The sequence below is a fragment of the Telopea speciosissima genome, chromosome 2 (genome assembly GCF_018873765.1).
Source record: "Telopea speciosissima isolate NSW1024214 ecotype Mountain lineage chromosome 2, Tspe_v1, whole genome shotgun sequence".
Classification (NCBI taxonomy): Eukaryota; Viridiplantae; Streptophyta; class Magnoliopsida; order Proteales; family Proteaceae; genus Telopea; species Telopea speciosissima.
This window is the reverse complement of record NC_057917.1, coordinates 13,687,229-13,710,958: the sequence shown is the minus strand read 5'-3', so window position 1 is coordinate 13,710,958 and position 23,730 is coordinate 13,687,229. Positions and strand designations below refer to the sequence as shown.

At 42.2% G+C, this 23,730-nt stretch overlaps 1 protein-coding gene across 6 annotated transcripts in view; it reads left to right on the top strand.

Annotated features, from left to right (window-relative positions):
* The window catches only part of LOC122653123 (kinesin-like protein KIN-UC), a 114,799-nt gene that overhangs the window by 35,286 nt on the left and 55,783 nt on the right, over positions 1–23,730 (top strand). For 3 of the 6 annotated variants that reach the window (XM_043847061.1, XM_043847060.1, XM_043847063.1), the window contains 3 exons: positions 8,838–9,050; positions 9,270–9,404; positions 16,104–16,283. In XM_043847061.1, coding sequence (XP_043702996.1) covers positions 8,838–9,050; positions 9,270–9,404; positions 16,104–16,283 — 528 coding nt within the window. The remainder of the gene's footprint in view (positions 1–8,837; positions 9,051–9,269; positions 9,405–16,103; positions 16,284–23,730) is intronic. The other 3 variants (XM_043847064.1, XM_043847062.1, XM_043847059.1) reach the window with 2 other exon arrangements.

Genomic DNA, 23,730 nt, shown 5'->3' with positions numbered 1-23,730 from the left:
GTGTGATTAGCATGACTTTGTTTGTACCCAAACTTCTGCATAATTTTTTGAAACTGCCAAACCAACTTTGAGGGAGCTGCTTGAGGCCATAGAGGAATTTTCACAGTCTACACACTTTCTCAGTTGTAGATGATGAGTCAAAGTCAGGAGGAATATCCATATAGTCCTTTTCTTTAAGATCTCCATTGAGGAGGACATTTTTCACATCTAATTGTTGAAGATTATCTAAGATTCGCAACACAGGATAGCAATGCTCGAACAGAGTTCATCTTTGCAACAGGGGCAAAGATGGCCTGATAAGCAATGTCATATGTCTGGGTGATGCCCTTAGCAACCAGTCTTGCCTTATATCTTTCAATGGTCCCATCTGCCTTCTGCTTTATAGTGAATACCCATTTGCTCCCTATTGATTTCTTTCCTTTGAGATGAGGAACAAGCTCCCAGGTATCATTTTTCTTCAAGGTGTGCATTTTCTTCAAGGTGTGCATTTCCTCTACCGTAACATTCTTCCATTTCGGGTCTATGATAGCTTCTTTCCAGCCTGGTGGAATGGACAAAGAAGATAATGAATAAAACAAAGGCACGGTAGAAGGGAGATAATGAGCATAGGAGATAAAGTTAGAACTAGGGTGTTTGGTACATGTTTTGACTCCTTTTCTAATAGCAATAGGAAGGTCATCAGGAGAAGGAGGATATTCATTACTTGGTGTTTGGGTTGATGGAGTTAGCTTAGGGAGCGTTGATGGACATGGTACGTTAGGACAGTCTTTTCCTTTCTCCGAGAATAGGTGAGCAAATCCTTTTGTCTCAAGGCAGCAGAGTCAATCTCATCTGTTTGCTCTCCTTGAAGATGAACAATATCAATGATAAAAGGGCTTGAACAATTCTCTTCCTCTAGAGTCTCCCCCTAAAGAGAAGACTGGTAATATGGTTCATCTTCATGAAAGGTGAAATCCATTGAGATGAAAAGTTTGCGAGAGGGAGGATGATAACACTTATAATCCTTTTGGAAACTAGAATACCCAAGGAAGATACATCAGAAGGCCCGTGGGTCAAGTTTACACTGAGAAGGGGATTTATTGTGAACAAAGCAATCACATCCAAAAACATGTGGAGGAAGATGAGAGGCAATAGAGGGGTCGGGAAGCTGATTTACTGGTTTTTTGAAGTCGAGAATGCTGGAAGGAACTTGATTGATAAGAAATGCGACAGTAAGAACAACATCACTCCAATAGAACTTGGGAACATAAGTGGTACACATCAGAGATTGGTGACCTCCAAAAGGTGGCGGTTCTTCCACTCCGGAATACCATTTTGCTCAGGTGTTTGAACACATGAATTTTGAGAGAGGATGCCATGCATATTAAGATAATGAAGGAAGGGCCATCAATGTACTCAGTCCCATTGTCACTCTGGAGAACTTTAACTTAGGCATTGAACTGAGTCTGAATCATTGTGTGGAAAGACTGGAAACAAGAAAAGGCCTTGGACATAGTCCAAAGAAGATATACCCAAGTCAGACGTGTACAGTTATCAGTAAAAGTGACCATTTAAACCCACCTCGAGCGACGGTCTTGGAAGGACTCCATAAGTCAAGAATGAATAATTGTTGGATTGTATGGGCCAGAATACCGTGGGGGGTATTCTGGACTTTTTATTGTTTTATTTCGTGTACAGCCCTGTCGGCTATGATAGGGACAATTCTGTCCATGTAATTTTCATTCCTTATTATAAATATATGGCTTGGGGTCTACCTTAGACTATTTAAGCATTCAGCTCTAATTCTGACCCTCTCAACATGGTATTAGAGCAGGTTTTGAATTAGGGCTCTCCACTTCTCCACTCTCGATCTCCTCTTTCTCTCTTCTCTCTCTCGATCTCACCTTCCTCTCCTTTTTTCTATTTTGTTCCTTATTATTCCATAGGGCAGCACTGATGAGGTGATCCATAGATCCAGTTGCTGCCCTCCTTCACCTCATTCCATGCTATTACAAATCTGATCGATAAGGGCTTGTTGTCTGCCTGCGAAATTTGAAGACTTCTTTTTTTTGGATTAATTCAATCTCAATTACAAGGAATCACTCCACCTTATTGAAGATCAAGACTTGTAGCAGTTTCTAAGCCAAGCCTCTATCTCTAGCTAGCAATTTTGAAGACTTCCTCCTTGATCGATTTTTTTTCAGGTTTTCCCAAAACCCTGCAAATATCGATCTCTGGGGTACTGCTCTCTGTTGTTGCTGATTTTTGGAAGGGTAATTCAGCAGTTCCCCAACCCACTCGATACCAATTTTAGCTTCATGTAGTGTTTTTTGTTGCTGTTTTTTCCCTCAATCGATCTCAACAGAATCAGGTTTTTTCTTAAAACCCTAAAAAAGTCGATCTCAGGGATTTACCTTTCTGTTGCTGTTGATCTTTGGAGACACATTTGATTATCTTTCACAGAGTCTCTCCTCTTTTTCTTGGACATTATATTGGAGTATTTTGTGGGTTTCTCATTACCACAACCCCTCTCTGCAATTTGGGCTTCTCTGCTGCAATTATGGGTGATTCAATTACTTCGACTGCTACTTCTGTTGGTGATGGCCAAGACAAATCAGATTTTCATACCTTTCCTCCTAATCCAATCAAACTGGATGGTTCTAATTACTTGCTTTGGTCTCGGTCTACTTCCTTTGCCATTTCTAGCCGTGGCCATACTGGCCATATTAATGGCACCAGTGTTATGCCACCTGAGACTAGTCCTGCTCAAGACAGATGGCTTGCCAACAATGGGGTACTTATCTCCTACTTCATTGGTTCCATGACTTCAGACCTTGCACATGGGTTTCTTCTCCTTGATACAACCTCTTAAATTTGGGCTGCTTGCAAGGAGACTTACGGGCAGCTTGGCAATGATGCCCAGGTGTATGAACTCAGGAAGAAGGTCCTTCACACTACTCAGGGAGAATTATCTATCTCCAAATACTATGCTACTTTGCATAGCCTTTGGCAGCAAGTGGACCACTTCTCTGATTGTTACCCTACTACAGTTGTTGACATTACTTCATACAAGAAGCATGTGGACAAGATTAGAGTTTATGATTTTTTAGCTGGTTTGAATGTGGAGTATGACCAGATTCGTGTTCAGGTGTTGGGCCATAAACCTTTTCCCACATTTGAACAATCCTATGCCTTGGTCTCCTTCGGAGGAAAACCGTAGGGCTGCTATGTTGCACCCTCCTATTACTGACAAATCAGCCCTCCAGACTGCTGCCCCGGCTACTATTGCACTTGTTGGCACTCCTTCTCCTGGTGATTCTACTACTGACACTGTTGTTTGTGAATATTGTCACAAACTTTACCACACCAAAGAGAAGTGCTGGAAACTTCATAGGAAACCGGCTGACTTTGAAGCTAAGAGGGCTGCCAAGAAAAAGCCAAAGAATAAAGTTCATCACACTGAGTCTATTACCACAGCCCCTGCTACTGACATTGGTCTATGCCAGGATGATCTACATGCATTCCTACGTGTGCCAAGGTCTTCTGTTGCTGTTGCCTCTACTACATCCGCTGCTACTGCCAATTCTTTTGCTTCTTCAGGTTCACACTTTGCCCAGTTAAGTATTCCATTTGGTGGTCACTGTGCTTCTGTAGCTTCCCTTCCTTGGATCATAGATTCTGGAGCTACAGATCACATGACCGGTTCTTCTAGCCTGTTCCATCGTTATTCTCCCACTTCTGGAAAAGACAAGGTCAAAGTAGTTAATGGTTCCCTTTCTTCCATATCTGGAAAAGGAATCATCAACTGCACTTCCTCTTCTTCCGATCTACCTATTGCTTATCACAAGGGTACTAGGACTTGTACTCTACATCCCATATCTCGCTTTATTTTTTATAGTTCTCTTTCTCCTTCCTTTCGTGCATTTGTATCCTCTCTTTCTTCTGTTTCAGTTCCTAAAAATTGGCAGGAAGCATCTACAGATGAAAAGTGATAGGCAGCAATGTTGGAAGAAATGAGAGCATTGAAAAAAAAATAATACGTGGGATCTTATGGCTCTTCCTCCAGGGAAAAAACTAGTCGGATGTAAGTGGGTGTTTATGGTCAAACAGAAGGCAGATGGAACAGTGGATCGATACAAGGCACGTCTAGTTACAAAGGGTTTTACTCAGATATATGGAGTTGACTACCAGGAGACCTTTGCACCAGTAGCAAAACTCAACACAGTAAGGGTATTGTTATCTTGTGCTGTGAGTCTTGGCTGGGATCTTCAGCAGTTTGATGTAAAGAATGCCTTCCTCTATGGAGAGCTAGAGGAAGAGGTCTATATGGACATGCCACTAGGTTTCTCTGATAGTACTATAAGGGGCAAAGTTTGTAAATTGAATCGTGCTCTCAATAGGTTGAAGCAGTCACCTAGAGCTTGGTTCGGCAGGTTTCACAAGGCTATGATTTCTGTGGGATACAAACAAAACAATGCTGATCACACCTTGTTCATCAAACGTATTGGTGATAGGGTAACTAACCTCATAGTCTATGTTGATGATATTGTGGTGACCGGAAATGATGGTGATGAGATCAACAAGTTGAAGATCTTCCTTGGCCGTGAGTTTGAAATAAAGGATCTGGGAACTCTAAAATACTTTTTAGGGATAGAGGTTGCTCAATCTTCAAAGGGTATCTTTCTTTCTCAAAGAAAATATATCCTAGATCTGTTGTTTAAGACTGGGTTGCTAGGTTGTCATCCTTCAGATACTCCTATGGAAGCTACTACAAGACTTAAGGAGAAAGAAGGTGAACCTGTTGACAAAGGTCGTTATCAGCGATGAGTGGGCAAACTAATCTACCTCTCTTACACACGACCAGACATAGTCATTGCTGTTAGTTTGGTGAGCCAGTTTATGCATGATCCTTATTTCTCTCACATGGAGGCAGTCCTTCGCATCTTGCGATATTTGAAGTCTGCTCCAGGAAAAGGAATCCTTTTATCTCCCAATGGTCATCTAAAGGTTGAAGCTTATACTGATGCCGATTGGGCTGGCTCTACTGACAGAAAATCCATTTCTGGCTATTGTTCTTTTGTGGGTGAAAACCTTGTCACATGGCGTAGCAAGAAGCAGAATGTTGTGGCAAGGTCCAGTACTGAAACAGGGTTCCGTGTAATGGTACAAGGAATCTGTGAACTTTTGCGGCTTAGAGGATTGTTGCAGGATATTGGTGTTCCTGTCCATCTTCCCATGATGCTTTATTGTGATAAAGCAGCCATTAGCATTGCTCATAACCCTGTTCAGCATGATCGTATTAAGCATGTGGAAGTTGATCGACATTTCATCAAGGAGAAGCTCGAAGCCGGACTCATCTGTGTTCCCTATGTGAAGTTTGTTGATCAGTTAGCCGATGTGTTCACTAAGGGGCTAAGTGGCAAAGTGCTTCTTCCTATCTTAGTCAAGTTGGACATGCACGACATATATGCTCCAACTTAAAGGGGAGTGTTGGATTGTATGGACCAGAATACCGTGGGGGGTATTCTGGACTTTTATACTGTTTTATTTCATGTACAGCCATGTCGGCTATGATAGGGACAATTTTGTCCATGTAATTTTCATTCCTTATTATAAATATATGGCTTGGGGTCTATCTTAGACTATCCAAGCATTCAGCTCTAATTCTGATCCTCTCAACAATAATAGAGAATGGAACAATGCTTTTATTATAACTGGGAAAATAAGAGGACCTAGTGTGCTTTACAAGTTCACAAATGTCACAAATAAAACGGTCCAAATTATAGTGTTTAACTAAAGAAGGAAACAAACGACGTAAAACATGAAAGGAAGGGTGATTGAGACGACGGTGCCATTGATGCAGCTGACTAAGAGCACTGTCTTCCTGAGAAATATGATCTGAAACTGGAGATGGAGCAGCAGTGAGACCCGGATCCAAGTAATAAAGGCTATCCCGTACCCTACCATATCCAATCGTTGCCCCCGTTACTAGATCCTGAAAAACACAATGGGTAGAATAAAAGTGAACACAACAATGGAGATCAACGGTAAGACGGTAAATAGAAGCAATTTGACGCATAGGTTAGGGATATGCAAAACAGAGGTTAACGAGATAGGAGTGAAAGAGATAGAACTTTTACCAGAAATGGTAGGGAGAGAACCATCAGCTACTCAGACGGTCAGACCTTGTCCTTACCCGAACAAGGGTTATAGGTGTGAAACAAGTCCGTGGAGCTGGTCATTGATTAGAGGCTCCATAATCAAGAAGCCAAGAAGAACCAGAGTGAGTGGAAGTAAGAAATATACCTGACTGGGTGAGATGGGAAGCAAGTGAAGAGGAAGATGCCATGGTAGGGGTTGTAGTACCGAGTTGAGTCATCATACGCTAGAGAGCAACCAATTGTTCAGAGGAGAATGGAGCAGGAGTGGTGCCATCTGTGGTCTCAGAGAGATGAGCCTGGGACTGAGTAGAGTTCTGTTTCTCACCATGCCCCCCCCCCCTTTAGGGTTGCCATGAAGCTTCCAACATGTCTCTCTGGTGTGACGAGGACGCCCACAATAGTTACACATAACCGGGTCCTTTGTAGATGAATCGGGTTTAGTGGAAGAGCCAGTAGAATCTGAAGCCGAAGAAGCTTGAGGTGTAGTCACAAGTGCGGAACGAGTAGGGGTAGCAGGGGGAATCATAACTGAACAATGCCGGTCTTCATGTTGAACAATATTGTAAGTCTGGGAAGTGTGGGAAAAGTGTCTCTAAAATGTAGACATGAATGATCATACTCCGGGTTGAGACTAGTAAGGAAATCGTAAACCCGTTCCATTTCATGCTCCTTTTTGAATGTGTCAGCATCAGAGGTGCAAACCATGGGAACTGGGTGATAAAAATCCAACTGCTGTCATAGAAGTGTTGAGGGTAGAGTAATAGGCAGAAACAGACCGCATTTTGAGTAGTTTCACGACCCTGACAGTGAAGCTCATAAATCTGGGCATAATTGCTAGTCTGACCATATGTGTGCTCAACAACATCCCATAATTATTTTGCATAATTCAACAAAGCAAAACTTGGACTGATAGATGGTTCCATAGAATTCAACAGATAAATGTCATAATCAATACATCATTAGCCAACCAATTTTCTTTAGTAGAAGCTTCAGTAGATATGGCTGCATGAGGTTGTCACCAGTGAGGTACCCCGAAAAATGATTATCACAAATGGTAAAGAGACAGGCGCGTAACCATACAAGATAGTTGAGTCCGTTCAATTTGGTGGGTCCTGGCTGAAGAGAGTGGTGATGGGGAGTGCCAAGGCGGCTCAAAGCCCCACCCCCAGGGCCAAGAGAAGTAACAAAGTCTTCCGTCATATAGCCAAGGAAATAAACACAAGAAGTTGTAGAAGTACCTCACAAGGAGCAACTAAAACATATCAACAGAAGCCCAAAGAAACAAAGATCTAGTGTAGCATGAGGTGGGCAGCAAGCACGGAGCAACCAAAAGGGCCAATCCCCAAGGACCTTGAAGGGCTGGCGGCAGCAGCAGGGAGCCAGGCGGAGGTCCTGGGAGTAGCGTGAGGCCGGGCAGAAGGCCTGGTGGGCCTGGCAGGGCCGACAGTAACAGGCGGGAGGCCTGGCGGCAGCAGACGAGATGCCTGGGAGGGTCGGCAAAAGGCCTGGAAGGGCCGGGAGGCCTGTTGGAAGGCCTAGAGGGGCCGGTGATGGCGACAGGGATTAGGCAGAGGCCCTAGCAGGTCCAGCGGTAACAGATGGGAGGCCTAGCGGTGGTGATAAGCATGCAGGAGGCAGGCGGAGGGCCTGAGAAATTGTCCGGCGATGGCAGGGGCTGGCAGCAGTAGGTGGAGGGCCTGGGGCCCTAGGCAGAGGCAAACAGGGCCACAGGGGTGGCGGCGGCAATCGGTGGAGCGGCGGTGGTGTTCATTGTTAGCGGTTAGCAATGTTTAGTGCTGGGCGATATGCATTAGCACATGTTCAGTCAACATGCTAAACAAGGAGGGGGGGTTGAAGCCTCGGTGGCGACGATTGACAGAAACCTTTGGCGAAAAAAAAAAAATTTGAAACCCAAAAAGGATTGGGCTGTGATACCAAGTTGAGAAAGAGAAGTGCCAGAAAATGATTTGGCTTGTCAACCGTAGTGACAAAGGCCCTTTATTATTTATAGATTGGATACGGATTACAAATATGACATGCTTAGCTAGGGCTGAGTCACAATACAGTCACAGTCCTTAGCCTCTACATACATTGAATCTAGACAGCTAACCCTTATCCTTAACACCCTTGCACCCACTTCTGAGTCCTGGCAAAGTCAGGTATATTATCTGGCATGTGGCAGATTGGTGCTCAAACTAGGAAGATATGTTGTCCACATTATCTTCTAGTCATGTGGTAATTTCAGTCCAATCTGACTTTGCCAGGAGTCAGAATAGTGCTTTGAAACTTGTTGGAAGAAGTTGATACCTTTCGAGGAATTTGTGCTTTTAAAGAAACAAATGGAAGATCCCTATACATGTGGCCACCAAATTTAGCATTTGGCAATGCAGAGAATTCCTCATCTACCTATGGTCAGAATGACCAAATCATCCCTCCATGTGGCTGAAATAGCTGAAGTTGCCAAAAACCATCCTGGTACTGCCAGTGCTAAAAACCTTTTTCCACATTCATTTTTGAAAAATGTTGCACCATTACTTGTATGCCTATAAACCATGTTGGCTAGAATGTTATAACTTATTTCTAACTTTTCTGTTTTAATCCAAAATGAAATCACTTCACCAAATAATTTGTCAGTATGCAGCACTTCCAGCCTTTTCTTTTTGTGGAAGACTTATATTTTGTTACTATTTGTTGCAGGCAATGAAAGTCGTAAATATGGTGAAACTCAAAGAGGAAGTCGATTATGAAAGTTTTTGTCGGAAACTTGAGAATCAGGTTGACTATCACACAGCAGAAATTGAGAAGCTTCAAAAGTTAAGAGATGATGACAAGAAGGAAATGGAAAAGAAGCTCACCGATTGTCAAAACTCCTTTGCTGAAGCTGAAAAGACTATAACTGCAAGATCTGATGTAATTTTTATCTTCTCATTTGGCAAATGAACTGTACTGTACTGCCAAATTTTGAAGTAATGATACTCGGTGCCTAGATTTTTACTATGTTAAAAAATAATCATTTTGTTCTTAATATTTGTTATTAATGTCTATTACATTGTTTGATTAAGGTCTTTCAGTTCACCTGCATCATTTGCTTCAATTATTTATGATTTAAAAACTAGATCTTGCCTGCAGTTGTTAAAAGACGAGAATACTCTTTTGGAATCAGAGATCAGAAGTTTGTTAGAAGAATTGAAGCTTCAGAAAGAACGTAATGATTTAATGTCTGCTACAGTTGCTCACCTGGAAATGAGTTTAAATCAATGCAAGGTTTATCTCTATCTTAACATGATGCTACTCGTTCTGTCTTAATTGCATTGTGTCATTCATGTATTCAAATTTCAATGTCTTCATTTTTTGTTTATAAACTAGAAGAGCGATTTTATTATGCAGTTTCTAGTGGAGCAACTTTTTATTTTGTTAATTGTGGTATATCAGAATATAACATATGCTTTCTAGTGAATGTAAAAATACTGAGAAAGTGTTCCTTTTAGCTTGTGTGGGTCTCTAAGAATTTAAATGGGTCAAAGAGTCAAGTGTCCTGCTTGGGGCAATTGAGAAACCACTCAGAGAGTCCTGTTTTCTTTCTGTGGTAGACTTTTTGAGCTCTTAAGTTTCTTATCCGCTTTGAGTTCCTACATAAGGAGTTTTGTGAATTAAAGGAAGTTGTAATGGAGCTAATATGGAAGGAGAAAGGGTTTCTTGTGTACAGTCAGTTAATATTTATAGTTGATTGATCCTAGTAATGGAGGAAGGATTTACAGCATGAAGGAGAAGAAGAAGAAGGAAGAAGAGAGGAAGAAGAAGACAGTTGGAGAGAATCGTGAATGTTAGGAGTTACTTCTCCTAACATCCATTTACTTCATTAAGACATTCTTAGGAAATTACAAGGACCTCCCTAGGGAGGTAAAAGAGAAACAGAAATAAAAGATAAAAATACAACTCTAGGACATATGACATAGACATGTACTGAAGTACCCCTAGTCCATACACTCTAACACTCCCCCTCAAGCTGGAGAATAAATGTCATACATTCCCAGCTTGGACAATAAGGCACTAAATAGACCAGGAATGAGACCCTTGGTGAAGATATCTGCTACTTGATCACCTGTCTTCACAAAGGGAGTGCAAATGCACCCATAATCTAGCTTTTCTTTGATGAAGTGACGATCAACCTCAATATGCTTGGTTCGATCATGCTGAACCGGATTATGGGCAATGCTTATGGCAGCTTTGTTGTCACAATAAAGTCTCATTGGCCTGCAGTTTCAAAGCTCAAGTCTTGAAGAAGTCTCTTCAACCATATAAGCTCACATACTCCATGAGCCATGGCCCTAAACTTGGCCTTTGCGCTGGATCTAGCTACAACTGGTTGTTTCTTGCTCCTCCAAGTAACTAAATTACCACCCACAAAGGTACAATACCCAAAAGTAGATCTCCTGTCAGAGACTGAACCAGCCTAATCAGCATCTGTGTAGCCTTCAATCTGCAAATGGTCATGCCTGGCAAATAGAAGACCTTTTCCTGGACAAGACTTCAAGTATCTAATGATGCGATACACTGCATCCAGATGTCCACTCCTGGGAGCATGCATGAACTGACTCACTACTCCAACTGCATAAGAGATGTCTGGTCAAGTCAAGGAGAGATAGATTAATTTCCCAACTAACCTTTGGTACTTGCTTGCATCTATAAGAGGAGAACCACATTCATCACCAAGTTTATGATTCGGATCAATTGGGGAAGTGGCTGGTTTGCACCCCATCATCCCTGTCTCTTTCAAAAGATCCAAGACAAATTTCCTTTGGCTAATGTTGATCCCTTTCCTTCATCTAGATACTTCAATACCCAAGAAGTATTTCAAGAGTCCAAGGTCTTTGATCTCAAACTGTTTAGCCAGATAAGACTTCAATCTGTTTATCTCAGCAACATCATTCCCAGTCACCACAATGTCATCAACATAGACACTGAGAGCTGTAACTATACCATTACCTCTCCTGATAAACAAGGTGTGGTCAGCTTGACTCTGATGATACATTCTTCAAGATGGCTTGTCTAAATCTCTCAAACCAGGCCTTAGGAGACTGCTTGAGGCCATAGAGAGCTTTCTTCAAGAGACACACTTTCCCTTCAGTTGAGGGACACTTGAAACCAGGTGGAGGTTGCATGTATACTTTTTCTGCTAAATCTCCATGAAGAAATGCATTCTTCACATCTAATTGGTACATTGGCCAATCTTTATTGGCTGCCACTGAAAGAAGAACCCTGATGGAGTTATGCTTGGCTACAGGGGCAAAAGTCTCCAGGTAGTCAATGCCATGCACCTGACTATACCCCTTTGCAACCAACCTAGCTTTGTGCCTTTCCACTGTACCATCGGATCTATACTTGATTGTATAAACCCATCTGCATCCAACTGGAGTTCTCCCCTTGGGGAGATCAACTAGTGTCCAAGTATTGTTCTTCTCTAGAGCTACCATTTCCTCAGTCATTGCTTGCATCCATTTTGGATCGGATAAGGCCTTTGTGACATTTTTGGGAATGGAAGAAGACTTAAGAGCAGTGGAAAAAGCAATACCTGTAGGAGAGATGGAGTCATAGGAAACAAACTGGGCTATGGGGTTAGTACAGGCTCTCTTCCCCTTTCTCATAGCAATGGGAAGATCTAATTCAGAAGGAGAGGAATTACCTGGCTGAGGAGGATGAGACTGAGGATGTGGATCCAAAGAGGGGTTTTGGTAGGGTTGCTTATACCATGGTTGCTTCCCTTTTCCATTCAACAAGGATTCACCTCCTGTGAATACACCATCTTCTTTGAATCTTATTCCCTTGTATTCTGTTTTCCTGCTAGCATCACCACCACTACTAGCATCAATATCAATAACACCATCAGCATCAGCATCATCAACAACATCCACTTCTTTGTACTTTCCAATAAAAATAGGAATAGGCAAGTGGAGGTAGGCAAGGGAGATAGAAAGGGAATGACATCAGCATTCTGTTCACTGCTAGTACTCTCCCCCTGAACAGAATGTTGAGGGGAAGAAAAATAAGAGATAGACTCAAAGAAGGTGACATCTTTGGAGAGAAGTCGCCTTCGGGAAGGAGGATGGTAGCACTTATACCCTTTGGTTGAATCAGAGTAGCCCAAGAAGATGCACTTGAGAGCTTTGGGATCAAGCTTGGTACGGGCTGATTTGTTGACATGAACATAACAAACACAACCAAAGACTCTCGGAGGCAAGGAGAAAACTGAGGAATGAGGAGAAAGAAGAGCCAGAGGGGATTTGGAGCCAAGGAGTGGAGTTGGCATCCGGTTAATAAGAAAGGCAGCGGTAAGAAGTGCATCAGACCAGAAGGTCTTAGGCATATGCTTACCAAAGAGAAGACCCCTAGTGATTTCCAGCAAATGGCGGTTTTTACGCTCAGCCACCCCATTTTGCTGTGGGGTGTCAACACAAGCCAGTTGATGGATGATGCCATTATCAGTAAAGAACTGTTGGAGCCCCCCATACATGTACTCACCCCCCTTATCAGACCTAACAACTTGGATGCGAGTACCAAACTGAGTACTAATAAGTTGATAAAAATCCTTAAAAGCATCACAAACATCACTCTTTTGTTTCAACAAAACAGTCCAAGCAGACCGAGAATAGTCATCCACAAATGAAACAAAGTAACGAAATCCAGGTAAAGAAGTAGTAGGGGAAGGCCCCCAAACATCAGTATGAACAAGGGAAAAAGGTGCAGTAGATCTATTTCCACGATAAGGATAAGATGTGCGACAATGTTTAGCAAAAATACAAGATTCACACTGAAAAACATAAGATGAAGGGAAAGAAGTAAACAAGTGGGGTAACTGTCTCCTCATAACGACAAAAGAGGGATGACCCAAACGTTGATGCCAAAGCATTATAGACTCCAAAGTAATACGGTCACTCTGACCACAAACATAAGCTGCAGCAGTAGATTGAGCAGGTAACCGTGGTTTAAGAAGATAGAGTCCTCCTTTCTCAGTCCCACTGCCAATAACCCTCTTTGTCTCCAAATCCTGAAAGACACAATAGGAAGGAAAGAAAGTGACACAACAATGTAAGGATTTGGTTAGGTGACTCACTGATAATAGGTTAGTAGCAAAATCAGGAACATGAAGGACAGACTCAAGGGAAATAGAGGGAGTAACTCACACATTACCCTTACCAGAGACGGAAGAAAGGGAACCATCAACAACCCTTACCTTGTCCCGGCCAGAGCAAATGGAGTAGGAATCATAATACTGTGACATACCAGTAATGTGGTCAAAGGCTCCAGAGTCAATAATCCAGGTGGGTGCAGTAGTAGGAGCAGATGAGACCTGCAGAGCTGAGGCAGAAGTAGCTGACCCTCCAAGGTGAGACATCAGGTGGCGGAGGGCAGCAATATCATCCTGTGAAAGGGAATCAGGAGCAGGCTGAGGTCCAGATGTCTCAGACTCAGATGTCACTGAGTGAGCCCTAGCTCCCCCTCGCTTGCCTCAACGGGCACTAGAGGAACCACCCATGCATACCAGGGGGCTGCCCATGAAGATCCCAACACCTGTCCTTGGTGTGTCCAAGCTTCCCACAATGATCACATTTGAACCTCTCACGGTGATCTCCACGAGTTGGCCCTTAGCCTCTTCCCCCACTTTTCCAGTCTCTGTGGGAACTAGAAATAAAAGCAGATCTCTCTATTGATGGGGTAACATCCATAGTTGCTCTCCTGGTTTCCTCACTCAGCAAGTAGCTGCACACGTCATCCAGAGATGGAAAGGGAGATCTCCCTAGGATTTGCAAACGAAGAGGCTCATATTCTAGGTTAAGGCCACCCAGCAAAATAAGGACTCTTTCCTTTTCACGGTTCCTGTAGACCATGGCCTCATCCTCAGAATTAGACAGGTGGATATTGTTATAGTGATCATACTCCTCCCACAAGCTGATAACAGTGTTGTAGTAATCAGATATGCTTCTATCACCTTGTTTCATATGGATGATTTTTTGAAGGATTTGATACACTTTAGTTGCATCACCAACTCTATCATAAATCTTGGAGGCACTGTCCCAGATATCCTTCGCAGTCTCCTTACTCATAAACCTCCTGCCTATCTCAGGTTTCATGGAGAATATCAGCCAAGTCATAACAGTGGAGTTCTCAGTCTCCCACTTGACATAGCCTGCATCAGTGGTAGCAGGAGCCTTGATAGATCCAGTAATGTATCCCAACTTCCCCCTACTGCATAGGGACAACTTCACAGAACGGGACCAATCCAAGTCATTGGTATTGTCCAATTTCACAACAGATATTTGGGTGTTGGGATTGTCAAAGGAAGCCAAAAGTGGGATATCACTGGCCGGAATTGGTCCACTGACCTCAGAATCAGCCCCAGACATCATAGACATACTGCCAAACAACTCAGGGGAATGCAAAATAAAGCCCAGTATAAATGGGGAGACACCTCAACCCAACCACAACAAGGAGAACAGCAAGCAACAGGCAGCCAAGAGCATACACTTGAAGAAAAAAGAACACAAACTAAATGTTTCCACAAACCAAACAACAGCAGCACATATCATCCAAGGCCATAACACTAATCAAATCTGCCACTCACAATAATGAAGAACCACACAAGATAGCACAGCCTCAATAAGGTCTTCAACAGAAAAAAGGAAGAGAGAATACCCTGCTGGCAGTATCGTGGATGAGAGTAAAGCTCTCAAACCTGCTTCATGTATCAATCAAGACCTTATAAGCCTTAAAGAGGACCTCAAGGTGAGTCAAAAGGTCCCAGCCCCAAAGCAAACCAAGCTGCCAACAGGCAGAATCGAACAGAGAAGAGAAACCAACTGGCGGAAAAAAACTGGGCAGCAATCTTTGGAGCAACACTCCTCGAGGTGCTTCTCTCTTCAACCGACTGTTGGAGGGGTTGAAAGGACACCCCTAAACGATCCAAAAGCACCAAACCTCATCCCAAAAAGTTGAGAGATGAGGGAGAAACAAAAAAAGGTTGCAGAGGCTGGCGGTAATCTTTGTGCAGCTGCTGGAGCTTCAACTCTTCTTCACCAATATCTGCAGTCCCTCCATTCTATATTGAATCAAAGAATGGAACTCTAAAGGGATGTATTGCATCACATTGTACAGCCCCTAATGGAACCCTAAAGAGAAGAAGGGTTCCAAAGAGAGGTAGAAGAAACAAGGAAACAAGGCTGACCCTAGCCGACTCTCGAAAACCAGAGGACCTTGATGCTCTGATACCAAGTTAATATTTATAGTTGATTGATCCTAGTAATGGAGGAAGGATTTACAGCATGAAGGAGAAGAAGAAGAAGGAAGAAGAGAGGAAGAAGAAGACAGTTGGAGAGAATCGTGAATGTTAGGAGTTACTTCTCCTAACATCCATTTACTTCATTAAGACATTCTTAGGAAATTACAAGGACCTCCCTATGGAGGTAAAAGAGAAACAGAAATAAAAGATAAAAATACAACTCTAGGACATATGACATAGACATGTACTAAAGTACCCTTAGTCCATACACTCTAACACAGTCATCCTAATTTCTAATCAATACTCTGAGTGGAAGACTTTGCCGCAACTTCTAAAAGATCAATTCTTCTCTTTCATTGTCGTCTACTGGCCAATACGTAATCCAGAAGTAGGGTCCCATCATAGTATTTTTTTTATTGTTCTCCAGGGTTTCTTTCTTATATTTTTTCATTTTAGATGATTCAGACATTGCAATTTATTTATTAATTGATTTATTTGTTAAATAGGCTTGATATCTATCTTCTGCAGTTTTCTGTTTTGTACTTCCCCTTTCCATCCCTGAATCTACTCCCACAACAGAACCAATAATCCATTTAAGCTTCTTGTAGTGATTCAGTTTTCACATTTATCTTTATTTCCTAAATATGAATAGATTGTGGGCTTATAACGCAGTTTGTCGTTGTTCGTAGAAAAATGAGGTGGAAGATTTTACGTATCAGAAGGCACTTATGGACACTACTCATATGTATGAGAAGAAAATTTTAGAGTTGACGGGGCGACTAGAAGATGAACATGCCTGTGCTGAAAGTGCTCATGAACAATTGGCTATAGCAAAGAAACTCATAAGTGATTACCAAAAGTCAATTCAGGTTAAATTTATGTTTTTGTTTAATTTCAATTCAGGTTAACTTTATGCTTCTGTTTAATTGCAATTGTACTTGATTTTTCTTGTACACTTCGCATTTCAAATGTAGCTCAGTGACCAATATATATCATTCTAATTGTCCCATTCTTAAGCTGCATAGCCCCTACTATTTAGGGGCCTTCTCATTCTCTTTCACCAAATACCTTAAGGTATGAAGAGGTGATGGAACCTTCATTAGGAAGAGGAATTTGGTGTATACATGGTTTGGGTGGATGCAGAAATTTCCATGCATTATCTTTTTCCTTCACAACCTGACCTTGTTTATCTTTTGATTTTAATGGATTTATTGTTGTACTCCATTCCTGAGTGCAATCAGAATTTCTTTTCAACTTTGCAGTTTTTGGAAGACACATGCAGGGTCCAAAGTCCTGGTGAAGTTTGAAGTTTCCCTACATATAGGGAGGATGATATAAAATAATAGGGAAAACAAAAAATTCCATAATTGCATGAAATTGTCTGAAGAAATTTTTTGAAAATTTCATGAAATTGTCTTAAGATTTGAGCAATATTTTGTTAATAACAAAAAAATTGTCTTTCTCAGTTAAAAATTTAAATCCAACTAGTGACAAGAGCCTGGTAATTGGCAATCCTTTCATTAGAGAATTATTCTGAACTAAAATCCATCCCAATACATTTCTTTTATTATAATTTTTAGTTTGTTGATATGAGAGAATGCAACGAATTATACTTCGTTGTAGTTTATATATAGTTTTTTAATATTTCAAAAAACTATTGAGAGATGTATATAAAAAAACGTCAACATAAAACAGATATATTTTAAGATATGTAATGGCTGAAATTACATTTCTTTGTTTCGTGATTTTTTTTTATGGAAGACTGATATTTTATGGGAGCAGTTTTCTGGACGTTTCCTTCATCATAATGGAATCTATGGATGGCACAAAAATCTGCTACTTTGCAGGTCAGATGGGGCCAAAAATTTGTGGGCAGGTAAATCCCAAGGCCTGCTCACTTCTAGTTTCAGCGCAAATGGAATTGGAAAGTGGCATTATAAAGTTTTGAAAACCCAGTAGAAAAATGAAACTTATTGAAGAGAAATCAATGGCTGAAAATACATGGTGAAAATACCAATTCATGGGAGGTTTTAAGATTGAATTTGAGTCAAGGTTCTAAAACTTGGTCTCGACCAGGTCGAGTTTTCTGAGATCTTGAGATCTCGGCGAGACAATGTATTTTTTTTTTTTTATGTTTCGGTGGGCATATGGCTGTAGTTGGCTCCGAAACTTTAAGGTAAGCTTGTTTTAGGGTTAATAAACATATTTAAAGGTTCAAATTTAAACAAAAAAAAACACCCAATTTGGTGTTTTGGATTTGCACCCTTGGTTGGTAGTAAAGGCCGAACCTTTAATGTAATATTGCCTATTCTACACATTGTTTGAATGATATAAGACATACTTGGCAAGCAAAATAGGTAAATTATGCACATAATATTGAATAATTATTTAAGAAATAGTTAAAGACTTAAAGTTTCTGCTACAAACCACAAGATACACTGAAGTGTGCACAATGATTATTACATAGACACCCAACCTAAGTACAATGAATAATACATAAGTCATAGACACCTTACTACCCTAGTCTTCCGTCACTCTTCCACGTCTTAACTCCCAAGTCCCAACAATACAATACTATGACTCTATGGGTACTGAGGAGGTCAAGATTCTTGAAATATTCGAGATTTCACCGAGATTTCTCCGAGATTCTCGAAATATTTGAAATATCGGTCGAGTTTTTCGAGTTTTTACATTTTTTTGTTTCATATAATAACTCATCTCAAGAAGCTTGAGTTTTCCGAGATCTCGACAAGATTTTGAACTATGATTTGAGTCTGAAGTTTGACATATGGCCAATCCAGACCCGTTACAAATATCCAACAGTTAAAATTACCCCATCACCCTTTTGTGTGGTATAATAGGTGGACCATCCATAGTGTACATGCCATCCAGGAAAACTTTTACCATTATGATATTTTATTACTTTTGATCCCCACTAAATGTTTGTGTATGTGAGTGTGAGGGGGGGGGGAAGTCGTATCGAGGTTTTGCTTTTCGAACTTCTCTGGCCAAATGATGGTTTTGAAAAACCCTAGCCGATAGGCGACGAAGGGCTGGTCATGGGGGATCCTCCTCGGGAGGAGTGCCCAAATTCACCCATGCAACGCAGTTCCTATGCTTCGATGGTGTCTCGTGGCTTAGCGATTGAGCTTGCGGTGGTTCCTCTGCGGGGTCCTACCACTTACATGGGCTTCCCAGCCGTGATATTCACCCAAGAAGAGATTGCACGATCGGAGATCCCATTCAGGTTTTCTCTGATAGCCAAGTGTGCGTATGGTAGACCGTCCCTGTTCGATGTGAAGGCGGGGTTGCAGGCAGCGTTTCACTTAATCGCGGATGTAGCGATCTCTAGTCTTGATCAGCGACACCTCCTCCTTCGGTTTGTTGATAGGTCTAATTATGTAAAGGTTTGGTTGAAAGAACAGCTACACATAAAAGGGTTTTTGTTTAGATTCTTCAAATGGACTCGGCAATTTAGGCCAGGGAATGAATCCCCCATTGTCCCGGTGTGGATCTCGTTCCCGGGGTTGCCGGTGAACTTGTACCAAGGCAATTTTCTGCTCTTTGTGGCGGGTGCGATTGGAAAGCCGATCAAGGTTGATGGAGCGACTGTGGGTTACTTGCGTACGATTGCGGCAAGAGTGTGTGTGGAACTTGATTTGCGTGAGAATCATCCATATAGGGTTTCGGTTGGATGTGGAACGGAAGTTTTCTTCCAGAGGGTTGTCTTCGAGCACATGCCGGCATATTGCAATGTCTGTTCCAAGGTGGGTCACATGGCTGCGAGTTGTAGGAGGAAGCATGGGAAGGGTTGTCACACCCCGGCCTGGTTATTAAGGGCCAAGTGTGGCGGGATGTCTCTGACATCCAACCAATCCCCAAGGATCACAAGTGCAGTACCCTATTCGCAATCATTGCTCACAGACACAGTAATCAGAGGCAGCGGAAACAATTTAATTAATAGAGATAACATCATTAGTAAGAGAAGTCTAAGTGATATTTCATTTATATAAAGGATAAGGCTTGTGATACAACTATACAGTTCTCAAAGGTACCACAGAGTAAAAGTATACAAGAAACTATACTATAACTATATAAAACATTTATAATGCATAAAAGAGTGAGGAGGTAGCCTGGACTATCAGGCCAAGATCAGGAGGTTGCGCAATCATCACGTGCGCACGAAGTATTGTGTACTTCAAACTCCAGCGCCGCAAATCCAACATTAGAAGTAACTAAATCACCTGAAAAATAAGGATATCCACAGGAGTGAGCTCTCAACTGAGCCCAGTAAGGGGGGTACAAGCATACAAACATAATAAATCCATGATGTATGTGCTAAACTAACATGTTCCTAGCACAAATACTAAGTCTCATGGGGTATAAGTACTACTACTAGTAATAGATGCTAACCTCGGTCCCGGAACTAACCCTTCGGTCACCCGAGCAAAACTATTCTACCACGGTAAGGACCCGCCAGTTCCGGAACTAACACATCGGACCCCGACAGACCCCTAAATGACCAACCCTGCCTGTTTATTCCCATAGCGGAATTAGGGACCAGCTAACATGGGACAGAAGATGGCATCCCGAAACTAACACATCGGTCTCTGCCACGGGTTGTCCAACACCTTTTCTCCTATTGGTAAGGGGCACAGTACTGGGTAATGAATATCAACCTAGCCCAGTGCAGTCTAAACATGATGAGGCAAGCATGATCTGAGTTATAAATTACCGAATTCCATCATCATAAATTCACATCATATAAATAATCAATGCAAATGCAATGCAGTATGTCTTTGTGCAACCTCTTTTACATGCAGTCTAATGCATTAAATAAAAGCTAGAAAACTACATGCTCCAGGTATAGAGGTAATGATGCATGAGCATGGCATTCAGCATAAAGTTGAAATTAATGTGATAAACACGCAGGAAATTAAGGTCGAATCCCCTTACCTGTATTGGACTCTAGTTCAACTAGGGAGTTCTCCAATAGATCAGCAAAGCACACAAAGACAGCAGAGAAACAGACCTAAATATCATGACAAAATAGTGTTTATTTGGTCCATGAAGTGTTAGGGCAAACCCCAACATAACAGAGCATCAAGGGCTTCAAAAATGACCAGCCGGATGCAAACTCCAAAGGAGCCGGTCGACCTCCTCTGGGCCTGCAACTCCATCCGGGAGTGTGTCCGAATTTGGGGTTTTTCCTATTTTTGGGCAGATCCTTACATGCAAGGGTAAATCTTGGTGTTTTAACACCATATTAAGGTGGGTCTACCTACATAGGGGTTAAATTTCATAAACAACTTCCTAATTTTGATAATTTCAAGAACTAAACCTAATTAACTAGATTAGGGTTTATGAAATACTATTAAAAACAGCAATACAGCCTGCAGACTTGATGGATTACTGAATTTCAGGTCTCATAGGGACAGAAATTGTTTCCAATTAGTCCAAACATGCTCAATCTCTAAATCCCATGCTTGGTCTTCAAGCTTTAATGGTAGAATTTCCTAATAGATGAACTAGAGATGGAGAAGAAGTGAAATAAAGAGGGAGACATCAAGTATTCAAGGCTTACCTTAATATAGGAGCAGGAAACAAGGTACACCAGCCTTCTAATGGAGTCTCTAAGTTCAATTTCAGAAGTAGAAGGTAGGTTGTAGGGTTCTTCTTCTTCTTTTCCTTTCTTCTCTATTTTTCCTTCTTGCTTTCTGGTTCTTCCAAGAGAGAATTCGTTTCTCTCAGCCCCTTTAGTTTGTTGTGATTGTAATAGTAAAGAGAAGGTTATATATATATATATATATACATATGGTAATGGCATTGAAGCACTAAAGGGCATTTTAGTCTTTTTGACTGAAATTAGATTTAAATCAATTTCTATAACAGTTTATATATCTGAAATTTGTATTTAATACACTATTCTATCCATAATTCGATGTTGGGCGACATTAAAGGTCATCCGAGTACGGGTAACTATCGGGGAAAGCATTGCCTACTGGGAAAGTGGGTCCCACATGGTCAATTTTACTAAAATACCCCTGAATTTCTATTTGGTCGTACACACAATATGTATAACTTCATTTAAAATAATACTTACAATGTTTTAATTTAAGGAAAGGCTCTGCATAGCCATCAATCCAGCATGCCAAGCTTATGTGTTGTCTTCCGTTAGACACCTCAGACTCATTTAAGGCCACGGTAGTTGGCTGATCGGAATGCCTTTAAAGACGAGTCATGAGATAGGTCTGAATTTCTTAATCAAGATGGTCCACAACTTAGAGGCTAGCATGGCCAAATATTGAACCAGAACCTGAAATCACACAGGCTCCAAAAGTTCAAATTTATTCAGAAATTTGACCGGGTTTCACAAGGGTGGTGCTCGGGGCTTGGCTGGCGAGAAGGTGAATGGTGCACACTCGGATGAGGCCGAGAGGGAGCCTGGAGAGGGGGCCCCCATTACTACAGTTGGGGTTGAAGGCGAGGGTGGTGGGAATCTTGGAGCGGTGGGCCAGGGAGTGGTGCCTGTTGTCGAGGGCGATGGGGCGACGGTGGCGCACGCAGTAGTTTTCTCGCGTCTACAAAATGACTTGTGTTTGACGGGGAACCAGGCAGGTGTTACTAGGGCTGTGGGGGAGACCGAGGCGGTTCTAGTTTCTGTTCCTGCAGAGGATGGTACGCGTTTGTACCCTGTGAGTATGGAGAGAGCAGAGCCGCTACTGGGGTTGGAGCAGGTTCAGGGTGTGTGTGTTGAGGTGATGGCACCCATGGTAGGTGAGAAGGAAGGCGAGGACCTGCTACAGAAGGAGTGCGAAGAAGGGGAACTGTGCGGTGCTCTTAGCCATGATGAGGAAGCCACGATTTGCGTGGGCTGCAACAAGCTAGGGCATGTGGTGGAGCCAGGCCCATCTAATGTGCTACCTGCAGAAGGAGATCATGGCAATTGTGTTGCAAAGGACCCATTTGTGGTGGGGGCTGACGTCTCAAGGAGAGAACGGAAACAATCACAAGAGCGATCTGGAAAGGGGTATCTTGGAGGTGGGTGAACCCTCGTCGGTTTGTGCGCATGTGGAGGGGGGTGCAGCAGGTCAGAATGCTCCCCAAGTTGCTGCCAAGGGTGGTGTTCCACTGCCTTCAATGGTGGTTTTGAGTGGAGGAGATGGTTATCCGGTAGCCGGCCAGGGTGGTAAGGGGATGAAACAAATTTTGCTAGTTCAAGATTCAAATTTAAATTTTGAAACCTTTGGAGAGAATAGAGGGAAGTCGGTTATTGTTGATAACGATTTTGCATTGTTGGCGGACTTGGAGGAGGATTCGTTGGAGTCCAATAGTGAAGATATGGGTGCTAATTTGGTAGGTAAAGGTTTGTCTATCAAAGATATTAATCATCTTGATCCCTTTGTGGATTCTCATACAGTTGTAGATGAGGATGATGACAATCAATATGGAGATTTTATTGCAAAATGGAATATAGGATTTAAAAGTAATGATGAGGTGGAGATTGAGTTGGGAAAGGACTCCTTAATTTCAAATAAGGATTTTAAAAGTAATGAGGAGGTGGAGATTGAGTTGGGAAAGGAGTCTTTATGTTCAAATAAGGAGCGATCTTCTCACGTAGGTGGGTCGGATGGAGTGGATTCGGGCCTAAATATGGGTATGGGTTCTGCTTGTGTATCTGGGTCAGATGTGGGTGGGTCGGGTCATGAGGAGATGCAAGGTGGGTGGACTCAGGTGTTGGGTCGGAAAAATCGTGATGGCCGTAGGAATGCCCCTCGAGGTGGTCGTATGAGTGGCCGTATGGCAACTCCAGTTATTGGTAGAACTCGTAATCAAAAGAAGGCAAAGCCTAGTATTAAAGTGGTGGTCACGGCAGTAGAACAACCTTTGGTTGAAAAGGGGACTTCATCTCCCTTTTCACCAGAGGAGGAGGCTCTTTTGGCTCGTGTGGCTTTTGATCGGCCTGGTGTATATGCTGGGATCCCCCGAAGGTCGAATAGGACACGGACCCCTTCGGTGCGCCTCGCAGATCCCCCGTAGGCTTGTCTTATTATTTTTCTCGGGTAAGCCCTCGCCAATATGGGTTAGGACTGAGTTCCCCCTTTTTAAGCTTTAGCTTTCTTTGCCAGTATTCTGTTATAGGCTTGTTTGCCCCCTTTTATATATTCAACAAAATTGCTCTTTTCTGGAAAAAAAAAGGGGGGGGGGGGGGGGAGTGGGGAAGTACTTATGCAATGTTTGGTAGCCATTCATATATTTATGTGTATTAACTTTATGAAATTATGACACCGGTTTAGTATATAAATTACAAAAATA